At 36.9% G+C, this 12,281-nt stretch overlaps 1 protein-coding gene across 3 annotated transcripts in view; it reads right to left on the bottom strand.

Annotated features, from left to right (window-relative positions):
• Window positions 1-12,281, bottom strand: part of Piezo (piezo type mechanosensitive ion channel component) — a 1,325,935-nt gene that overhangs the window by 836,059 nt on the left and 477,595 nt on the right. For all 3 annotated transcript variants that reach the window (XM_090398322.1, XM_090398324.1, XM_090398323.1), the window contains one exon: window positions 9,996-10,144. In XM_090398322.1, the coding sequence (XP_090254448.1) occupies window positions 9,996-10,144 (149 nt within the window). The remainder of the gene's footprint in view (window positions 1-9,995; window positions 10,145-12,281) is intronic.

Here is a 12,281-nt window from a genome sequence, read left to right as displayed (position 1 = left end):
CCCAGTGTCAATCCTGTAACCACCTCTCAACAGTTTAAAAGTATCAATCATATCACCACACTTTCTTCTATCCACCAAACTCTACAGTCCACATTCCCTCAGCCAATCCTCATAACATACATTGAACATTACAGGCGTAGACTTCTGTGGCTAATTGGTTCAAAAGACATATTTCGGTGATTACACCACACTTTTTATTATTCAGTTATACAATATACTGAAATAATAGTTCCCAACAAGTTTCATAAATCGTAGGATTTACATCTTCAGGGAGCAAATAGTATAACTTAAAGTTTAAACAAGAGAATTAATAAATACAAATCATAACCGTCTGGCTATTCATAAACTCAAATAACAGAATCAGAAATATAAAACGTTATTGACGTTGAACAATACTGGACGATGTGACATGTTCTTGTTCTCGTTCATACACAGGAAGATTTCTAAACGCAACCTCACACAACCATCCTAGACAAAAAATAAGCTTAATTAAAACTCTTCGAGACAGAGCCTACAATATCTCCAGCACACAAGAAAGATGTAATGAAGAACTAAAATACTTAACACAACTCCTCCAACAGAATGGTTATGAAACAAAAACCATCAACAGAATCCTTAAAATGCTTCCAACTAACAACACAATAAAACAGGATTACAAAAATGCAATCTCGCTTCCTTAGATCAAAAATGTTACAGATAAGCTACCAAATTAATTAACAAACACAATGTAAAAGTAGTTTTCCTTCCTATGGAAAAAATCTCAAGATTTCTACATCCACCAAAACCACCCCATCATCCTCTTAAAAAACCAGGAGTCTACAAAATCCATTGCTCTTGCGGGATTTGCTACGTAGGACAGACAGGAGGATCTGGAGAAATACGTATGGCTGAACACCAAAAAGAAGTATAATACAAAAGAGAACAAAAAACGAGTCTTGCTTTCCATACCACTTCCACTGGACACGATGTACTCTGGCAAAAATCGACGATGTCATACATAGAAAACAACAGTTATATAAGAATCATAAATTTAGTTTAATCCTTTATCCAAGTGTGAGCAAACAAAGTTTGCACCTGAAAGTATCTTCAGGACTGGGGTAAGGAGGTACAACACCAGGGCACTCCTTGCAAAGGTGGAGCAAGCTACCAACACTCCTATCTCAGTATCTCCCATAATGCAAAACACATCTCCTTGCAGATATGTCTAATGTTATGCATTAAGAGAAGGGCCACAACCCAGACTAGTTTCGACCTTTATTGAGGTCTCTTCAGTGGGAGCCAGGCCCAAGTGGAGATACCGCAAGGACACAAATGCAAGGATGCAAAACACATCTGCAAGGAGATGTATTTTGCATTATGGGAGATACTGAGATAGGATTGTTGGTAGCTTGCTCCACCTTCGCAAAGAGTGCCCTGGTGTTGTACCACCTTACCCCAGTACTGAAGATACTTTCAGGCGCAAACTTTGTTTGCTCACACTTGGATAAAGGATTAAACTAAATTTATTATACTCTAACCAAGTGAAAAATAAGCTTTCAACATCTCTCTAAATCCAGACTAATTTATTAAAAAAGGGTGGAACACCATTTGGCAACTCCTATAGGTAGAGATGACCTGCTAATGCTTCTGCCTGGTATCTCCACTTGGGCCTGGCTCCCACTGAAGAGACCTCAATAAAGGTCGAAACTAGTCTGGGTTGTGGCCCAGACTAGTTCCGTTGGTAGCTTGCTCCACCTTTGCAAGGAGTGCCCTGGTGTTGTACCACCTTACTCCAGTCCTGAAGATACTTTCAGGCGCAAACTTTGTTTGCTCACACTTGGATAAAGGATTAAACTAAATTTATTATACTCTAACCAAGTGAAAAATAAACTTTCAGTTATATAAGAAAATTTAAAGAAGCTGCTAATATGCTGAAAAACCCAACCCAATGCAATAAAAATCAAGGTTTAATTCTCCATCAAGTGTGGTCAGCTCTAATAAAAAAATCTACCTCAATCTGAGCTCGGACTGTATGAACGAGAACAAGAACACGTGACATCTTCAAGTATTGTTCAACGTCAATAACATTTTATATCTGCATTATGTTATTTGAGTTTATGAATAGCCAGACGGTTATGATTTGTATTTATTAATTCTCTTGTTTAAACTTTAAGTTATACTATTTACCCCCTGAAGATGTAAATCCTATGATTTACGAAACTTGTCGGGAACTATTATTTCAGTATATTGTATAACTGAATAATAAAAAATGTGGTGTAATCACCAAAATATGCCTTTTAAACATTGTACAGTCCTGAAACTTTTTTTGTTATCTGCCTTTGTACCCTTTCCACAGTTAATTTATCCCTTCCAAATCCTGGAGACCAAATCTGAGAACAGTCTAAGTGTGGTCTGATCAGGGTCTCATACAACAGAATGATAACTCTTATCTCTGCAGGTCAGTGTCCTTCTCATTATTGCAGCAATCCTCTGTGTCACCTTCACCACCTTTGAAATATGTCCCAGAATTTCTGGTTTCTATCAATTATCAACCCCAGATCTCTTATAGCTCCTCTAATAGAGTATGCAACATCCCATCGATGTGTCTCAAATCTCAAGACTTTATATTTTGCTGCATTAAACCGACACCCCCCCCCCCCATTTGCCCATCCGTCCAGTTTATTCAAATCTTCTTGCAGGGCTGCCATATTAGCACCATTACTAACAACCCTGCCCAGCTTGACATCATCTGCAAACAACTGAATATGCCCTTGCAATCCACTGGCAATGTCATTAATATAAAGGTTAAGCAATATAGGTCCTAGTACTGAGCCCTGTGGGACCCCACTTGTAACCTTCTGCCTCCTTGAAACTGCTCCACCATACACAACTCTCTGATACCTAACAGACTGCCAATCCTGAATCCAGTTGACCAACCTGACATCCAAACCCATGTGCTGCAACTTAAATATCAGCTCGTCGTGTGGCACCCTGTCAAATGCTTCGCTAAATCTAAGAAAATGGCAGTATATGCCTTTCCCTCATCTACTGCTCTTGTAACTTTATTATAAAAGGCTAGCATATTACTAAAACAAGAGTGCCCCCTTCACAAATCCATGCTGACTCTCGCAGATAACATTACCCTCATCTGCCCACAGCTGTATACAGGCCCTAACTAATTTCTCCAAGATCTTAACAACTACTGATGACACACACAAACTAGCCTATTAGACGGTTCCAGTCTGCTACTGCCCTTATGCAATATCTTACCTTCCTTCCATTCCTTCCCTGGGCACGTTTCTCATAGCCAGACTTTCACTGGAAAGCCAGGTCAAATAGCCATATATATATATAAAATATAATGCATTTCTATATATAATGCATATAATATATAATGTATTATATAATGTAATATATAATATATTATATAATATATAATGCATTTCTAATGATTCAAAGAAATTCTCAACTTTTTTTCAATGCAATTGTCCAATGTATGATTCTATAATCTGTTCTATTTTCAAAATCCTATCTACACGTTTGGTATTAAATATTCTGGTAGCTTACTTCTCTCCGTGACTGATTTTTTTATTATTTTCCTGATCCCCATGGAGTCACAAGACTCATCATGGAAGGTCAACGATAGCCAACAAGAAGTCTATCACACTTCTAAAATTCATGAGCTGTCTGCACATTCACCACCCTCTCATCAGGAAATGCATTCCATGTTCCTACCCCTTTCCATTCAAAAAACCAACTTCTTACCCTTTTATTCGCATCTTCTTTTGCAACTTTCAGGGATGGCCTCTTGTTCTAACAAATGAAAAATCTCCTCAGTGTTAATACGATAATAATCCTTCAATGGTGGTTTAAATGTTGGGATCATATCCCCCTCTCTCCCTTTGCCTTCTATTTACCAAATTCTGAAGTCTATATACTCTCAGTCTATCTATTCTCTTAATCAACATTGTACAGTCCTGATATAATTTTTGTTATCCAGTTCTGTACCCTCTCCAACTAAGCACAGAAATCCAGATGTGGTCTGATCAAAGCTTTATAGCTCATAAAATGGGCACAGCATAATAAATCAGTCACATAAAGTTTCTGATATAAATGTACATATAAATTAAAACAAAACTGTATTGATGGTGGTCAATAAAGACTGAAATAATTGCTTAGAGTCCTAACCTAAAGTCGGGGTTTACTGGAAAACTGGAAGAACTAAGTGGACTGAATATGTACCATCCAAATTCTTGGGATTTTTATGACACCATTATTGTTAAGATTAGGATGTTTAATCAAAATCTCACAGGATTCTTTAAATTTGCATTCATGCCAGGTTTTTATATGATGTAAAGAACAGGTATTGGGTTGGCAAATAAGTTTGTTCACTTTTTCAGAGTGGAATGAAACATATTTTATTTAATACATATAATACATACTAGTCAGTTATATATCGACCCTCTTTATCAATGACCTCTTGCCATCTGTCCACCAACTTCATTATGCCGCGTTCATCAAAACTCCTGAGGTTTACTGGCAAAAAACTGATCCAGGTGTCTTTGACAGCCTCCTCATTAGCGAAAGTTTTCCCGTTCAGAGAATTCTGAAACGATCAGAATAAGTGGTAATCGGAAGGTGCCAGGTCTGCTGAATACGGAGGATGCAGCAAAACATCCCAACCAAGATGTAACAATTTACTCAGGGATGTTAATGATGTGTGGGGTCTGGCATTGTCGTGGTGAAAGACAACTCCTTTCCGATTTGCCAATTTAGGACGTTTTGTGCTAAATGCATGAGCCAGTCACGTTAACCGTGAGCAATAGACAATTGAATCAATCGTTCTGCCTGACGGTAACACCTCTTAGTGGACAACACCTTTATAATCCCACCACACAGAGAGCATGATCTTCTTTGGGTGCAATCCCACTTTTGAAGTTGTTTGCGGCAGTTCACTCTTGTGCCCCCATGATCTTTTACGTACCACGTTATTGTACATGATCCATTTTTCATCTCCCATAATCATCCGCTTCAAAAATGGGTCATTTTCTTGACGATCACAGCAAATCACAGATGGATATGCAAGCAGTCATATTGGCCTCAGTCGATTCATGCAGCACTCAAACATTGAGTTTTGAAACATATCCCAGCTTGTGCAAATGGTCTTCAACACTTGTATGGGATATGTTCAGTACTGCAGCAATCTCCCGCACTGTTTGTGATGGATTTTTTGTCGATGATATCCTTCACAACACTAGAATCAACGTCGGTCAGGCGACCAGTGTGATGCGCATCATTGAGGTCGAAATCTCCAGAATGGAATTTGGCAAACCACTTTTGGTATACGTGTTCTGTTAAGGCACCATCCCCATATACGCTGCATATTTTTTATGGGCCTCTGCAGCTAGTTTGCCTGTTTTGAAATAAAAAAGCAAAATATACCAGTGATGTATGTTATTTCCTTCCATTTCTAAAAATATGTTATGCACACGCAACTGAAGTAGGCAGAACGTAAATTCACTGAAAGGTTATGTGAAATGTCGCCTTTCGACTGCGCAATAGCGTTGCACGGTAGTGCAACAATAGCGACAGGCAAAGCAGCGTAAACTTGTACTAACGCACAAACTGAACCAACTTATTTGCCAACCTGATACCTTTCCGGTCAATTTGGTGTAGGATGTTAAGGGCATGATCTGAGAGACCTGCTTCACCAATATAAGTTCAGTTACAGGTGAAATAGATATGGTAAACTCCAGGGTTTGCCAATGTTGGGGGGGGGGGGGGAAGGATCCTTACAGGAGTTGAATATGTTATTTAATTTTATAGGTGGTTTAAAAGTAGCATTAAGATTATAATGGTGTAGAATTCAATTTATTTTTTCTGATAACCCTTTAATGTATGGGTTATCAGAAATACGTCTGTAATCCATATTACATGTATTTTTAGATGAAGTTTTATGAAGACTATATTGATAGTACTTTCACTATAGTGATTATTTATAAATATATTGCTAATAATTCGTAATTCTTTTTTAAGAGTTTGTTCATTAGAGCAAATTATTATTATTATTAATAGGAATCATTGAGAGAGAATTCAACTCCAGGGAATCAAGGACTCATTGAGAGGCCACATACTATAGTTCTGATCTATACTATTGTTATAGTTCTGTTTTTGAAGGTGTTAATGACTCCAAGGTTTTGCAAAGGGTGGTGATATGAGTGACATATATATATATATACACACGTAGGCTGTTCAATAAGTAATAAGACTAATTTTACTGCTGCGAAATCACTCATCACAATATTAATTTCTTTGGAATAAAGAAATGTTGCTGTCTGTATTAACAAAAGAGGTTGAGCATACGGGCTGATGTGCCAGAGTGTCACGTGACTAAATACAAGCTTGTTTCGGCATGCCTACGAGTGATTAAATTTTGTGTGCGTTTGCAAGCTTAATCCTTTATCCAAGTGTGAGCAAACAAAGTTTGCACCTGAAAGTATCTTCAGGACTGGGGTAAGGTGGTACAACACAGTCCTGAAGATACTTTCAGGTGCAAACTTTGTTTGCTCACACTTGGATAAAGGGTTAAACTAAATTTATTATAGTCTAACCAAGTGAAAAATAAACTTTCAACATCTTTCTCTAAATCCAGAGTAATTTAATAAAAAGGTGGTAGAGATGACCTTGCTAATGCTTCTGCCTGGTATCTCCACTTGGGCCTGGCTCCCACTGAAGAGACCTCAATAAAGGTCGAAACTAGTCTGGGTAGCGGCCCTTCCCTTAATGCATAACATTACATATATCTGCAAGGAGATGTGTTTTGCATTATGGGAGATACTGAGATAGGAGTGATGTTATCTTGCTCCACCTTTGCAGTGAGTTTCCCAGTGTTGTACCACCTTACCCCAGTCCTGAAGATACTTTCAGGTGCAAACTTTGTTTGCTCACACTTGGATAAAGGATTAAACTAAATTTATTTTAGATATCTTGATTGGTTAGATTCATATGTTTGGCATGCAAATTTCACTGTTGTTATAAAATATGAAATTTAGCCAAACTTTTATAATGAATCATGTAACCAAGAAGTATGGTATCTTTTTCTTCCACAATTGACTTTTTATACCTTTTGTCATCCATTTGACTAAAAATTGCTTTATCTTTTTCACTCAAGGTACAATCTGTCATTGCTGTCCACAATTTTTTCTTAAATATTTCCTATGCACTAATGATCCCGCTTCTTTCATCAACTGTACTGCTGCAAGCTAGATTCTAAGTCTACCTTCACATGCCTATTCATCCACCAAGTCAGGACGACATAGCCACTCTCACGGGGGAATACGTCATCTCAGTCACAATCAGATCCTCTGATGCTATGATCAAATTCAAAATTCTTGTTCTTCGTGTTCCCTCCACCACACATGCTGCCTAAGACAGTTGTCCCTCAAAAAATCCAAAAATTTAGTTCCCTTATTATTGTATGCAATTCCTCTGCACAGTTTTTATCACTACAGTTGAAGTCCCCCATAATAATTGCTCACTTTGCACTTGTCAAACTAATCTGCCTAAACATTTCCTGCTCGTCACTATCTACATTTACTGGTCTGTAGCAACATCTCACTAAATATCTTGTCTCATAAGCGTCTATCGGACATCATATATGAGGCGTGACAATTCCCAGAACAGCTCAACGTCTGTGTGGTGATTTCATTTGGAGTCAAGTGAGTAATCATGTTTGTACATTTTAACTGGTGTGTGTGTGTGTGTGTGTGTGTGTGTGTGTGTGTGTGTGTGTGTGTGTGTGTGTGTGTGTGTGTGTGTGTGTGTGTGTGTGTGTGTGTGTGCATGCATGCGTGCGTGCGTGCGTAAACCTCAAGCCAACAGAGCCATTTGCTAGTAGCCTATTGCAAAAATAATAGAGATCTGTGTGTGAACTTTGACATAAAAATGTGTGATCGAAATTTGGAGCAGCATGTTAACATCAAATTTTGTGTGAAAATTGACAAAATTGCTACTGAAGCATTGGAGCTGTTGGAAGTGGCTTTATGATGTGGAAGCTCTGAAAAAGTCAACTGTCTTTGAGTAGCATAAGAGATTCAAAGGTGAGTGAGAAAATGTGAATAATGATCCCAGAAGTAAGCAGCCAAAAACAAAAATGATGGACACAAATGCGAACAGAGTGCCAGATTTGGTACAGTCTAACAGATGATTAAGTGTGTAATTAATGGCTGAAGAATTGTAAATGAATCGAGAAACAGTCAAGGTAAATTTAAATGAAGAATTGGGTATGTGAAAGATTTCTAGACTTTTGTGCCTCAGATCTTGATGGACGAACAGAAACAGTGGCAGCTTCAAGTTGCGACTGATCTTTCTGCAAATAAGTACATGTTTCCAAGAGTAATTACAGGTAACAAAACTTGGTGCTTCCAGTACAATCCCAAAACAAAATGCCAGAGCATGCAGTAGAAAAACCCTGAGTTCACTACATCCAAAAAAACACACATCGTGTTTGCAGTTCAAGACCATGCTGGTGTGTTTCTCTGATCACAAGGGGATGGTCCACTACGAATTCATTGAACAGAGACAAATGGTCAATCAACAATGCTATTTAGAGGTGCTGAAAAGAATATGAGATTCTGTTCAGAGAAAAAGACCTGAATTGTGGCCTGACAAGTGGATCATCTATTACGACAATGTGCTAAGCCATAGTGCGCTCATTGTGAGAGAGAGTTTCTAGCCAAAAAATCAATTACCAAATATGGTCGCTTATTCACCCTACTTAGCTCAGTGTGATTTCTGGCTGTTTCAAAATTAAAGAATGCACTAAAAGGAGGAATATTTTCTGATATTGCTGATATCCAGCATAATGTGATAAAGGAACTCAAGAGTATTCTAGAAAAAGAGTTCTAGGCCTATTTCCACAAATGGGAACACCATCTAAACCACTGTATAAATCTACAAGGGGACTACTTAGAAAGCAACAGTAGCCACTAATGTATAGTTCTGAACGTAGGTTTTTCACAGGTACATTCTGGAAATTAAATTGTCACACCTCATACTCTCAAAACTATTAGTGTTATTTCCACTGAGATTCTCTATCCTGTGAGGGCACAATTCATCTCTTATCATGAGTAACACTCCACCACCACGTTTACCTTCCCTATTCTGCCTAAATATGCTACATCCATGCGTGAATAAATATTATAGCTATTATTTGAAATATCCTACTTGCTTCAGTCTTCATCTCAGTATATCCAGTTACACAAACTTTTTATTTATTTCTGTAAGTCAAAAAGTGGAAAAGTTAAGATAATAATAATAAATGGATAAGATAACAAATAGAAAAGTGGTTAATTCCTTTAAGAAACTAACCACTTTTCCATTTATACCTCTTGCAATAATTTTTCCTACCTTCAGTAACTGACTTTCACTGCTAGTTCCTACCCCAAAACAGAGGGTCTAATTTTATTGGGACAATGCTACAGAGAGTAACATTTGATTATGTTCTACCATGATAATCGATATATAGTTATGAGCAAAACAGAATATAAATTAATCGGCTAAATCCCAAACTGCAAACCTATAAGATATATATATATACATATATATCTTATAACAGTGTTCATTTCTCATCTTCCTGAGGATGGTAGGAAATGGACACTGCTATAAGATTGGGCCAAAAGCTCTGAATTTCTTCCTCATAAAAGACAGTGCTTTTCTCCAATTTATTTTCCTGACACTTAAATACTTATACACACTAAGGAGCCACTTTATTAGTGGCCACTCAGTGCACATTACTACTACGGTTTAAATTGTCAGAGGTGGATGCCTCATGGTAACATAATATATCTTACAATATGTTAAGTAACCTATTGCATATTAGTAAAGCCACATTCACGTTAACTCAGGACTGCCAGAATGAAACAAATAAATCATCATATTATGCCTTATATAACTGGAAGAAATAATATTCCTCCTTAAAAGGTTATTGATATCAATTAATAAACGAGAAGACTTACGTCATAAGCTGCCAAACACAGTACAGAAAAGAGCACAATCTTGATTACATGAATCTCCAAAAACCGCCAAATAAACTCAGACACATAACTGAAGATTTCAGTGCTATGCAACCAGCATTCCTGAAGGAAACATTTCATAGCTGCTAATTCTGAAAGAAAAAATAAAGTAACAATATAGATAAGCTATAAATTACACTATAATCACAGTAATTAACTTTAATGAAATGAAAGTACAGATATTTCGTACTGAAAAGACATCAGTACATAGAAACAAGCAAATCAAAAGTACATACCGCAGTCCAGTCAGTGGTTAACCAATTAAAAACTGTTGCCATGTGCTAGAAATTAATATTAATAATATTAAAAATATTATGAATTAAAAACTATTTTTTGATGGTTACATAAAATAAGAGTCTCCCAAACTTTTTTTTTGGGGGGGGGGGAATCGTTCCAATTCAGATTTTGCCAATGTAAAAGGGCTTTGCAACTTTCTTTGAAAAGCCATTCATATTTAAACCTGCTTCTATGGAGAACACAAGCTTCATCCCACTGGATACCGTGTTTAGCGCCAATGCTATGTTGTCGCAGACCAGACTTTTGAGGTTTCATGTATTCGATATAATATTGATGTTCATTAATTCTTTTTTCCACTGAATGGCCTGTCTGTCCAAAGTATCTTAAGATTATGTTCACAAGGTATCTGGTAAACGCCAATTAATGATACAGGTGACAGTTTGTCTTTTGTAGATAAAAACACTGGTTGATAAATTACCAGAGCATGTTCATGTAGGAAGGATGTCCAAGAATGGTAAACTACCAGCCTTTTCTTTTTCCATGGTGAATTGAATGTGTGTGTGTGAAAATTACTGATCTGTTGTAGGAAAGTGGCAAGTTCATTTTCAAAATGAGGCCAAATAGCAAAGACATCATCAACATAATGGAACCAATGAGAGAGTTTGGGGATGAATGGATGAGAACAAGGTATCTTCCAGAGGCTACCCATGCAGTGCCTTCAACTTGTCTATAGATCTTGTTCTTCCAGTTGAAAGAAAAAGGCTGGTAGTTTACCATTCTTGGACATCCTTCTTACGTGCACATCCTCTGGTAACTTATCAACTAGTGTTTATCAAAAACCTATCTTTACTGGCAGATATAGTCATCAAAAGTCTGCTAATCACACCTCTTAAAAAATTGGTGTTATTAATTCTTTAATTAATAGAGCACATAATGAGTGCTCCTCTTCCTCAAACTTACAACAAGAACTTCTCACTACCAAAACATTAATGGAATTTAATGGTTACAACCCAATCAAATCCAGCAGATAACTGACTCCTATGTTCCAATACCTCGGGATTCTTCAACAGACTGCAGGGTTCCAATCCCTTATATATCTGGTATCTCTGAACCGGTTGGTAGAATTCTGAAGAAATATCACCTTATTCCCACAATTTCCTATCAACAAAATTTCTCATCTGTTGCCATCTACAAAAGACAAACTGTCACCTTTATCACTAGCTGGCATTTGCCAGATACCTTGTGAATATAATCTGGCATACTTTGGACAGACAGGCCGTTCTGTGGAAAAAAGAATTAATGAAACATCAATATTATATCGAATACATTAAACCTCAAAAGTCTGGTCTGGCACAACATAGTATTGACAATAAACACTGTATCCAGTGGGATGAAGCTTGTCTTCTCCATAGAAACAGGTTAAAGAAAGTTGCAAAGCTCTTTTACATTGGCCAAATCTCAATCAGAATGATTGTTTCTCTCCCAAAATTTTGGGAGATTGTTATTTTATGTAAAACATCAAAAATAGTTTATAATTAATATTAATTTCTAGCATGCTGCTACAGTTTTTAATTGGTAAACCACCGAATGCTGTATATATACCTTGTATTCCCCTTTCTTTGATTTGCTTGTTTCTATGCACTGATAATGTACTGTTATTTTCAGTACGAAATGTCTGAACTTTCATTTCATTAAAGTTAATTACTGTTATCATGTAATTTATTGTTTATAGTCATGCCACAGGTACCTTTAAAGATTAGAATATAAAAAAGCTGTTATTATTCATATAAAATTATCAAAGCATTGGTGGCAACAATCTAGTCACCTTCTGCTACCAAGAGACAGTCCTGTATTCTTTTCGCAAATATGTTCAATATATCACTTTTGCATATGACATTCAGATTGCCAGTCACAATAAGATTTCATATTGCATAGAGATTTATTTGTAGATATTCTTGATAGAAACACCTCATATGCAGCTTCCACAAATTC

The sequence above is a fragment of the Typopeltis vanoorti genome, chromosome 9 (assembly GCF_054136105.1).
Source record: "Typopeltis vanoorti isolate ZY-2024b chromosome 9, IOZ_Tvanoo_1.0, whole genome shotgun sequence".
In the NCBI taxonomy this organism is placed as follows: domain Eukaryota; kingdom Metazoa; phylum Arthropoda; class Arachnida; order Uropygi; family Thelyphonidae; genus Typopeltis; species Typopeltis vanoorti.
This window is presented reverse-complemented; position numbering and strand designations above follow the sequence as displayed.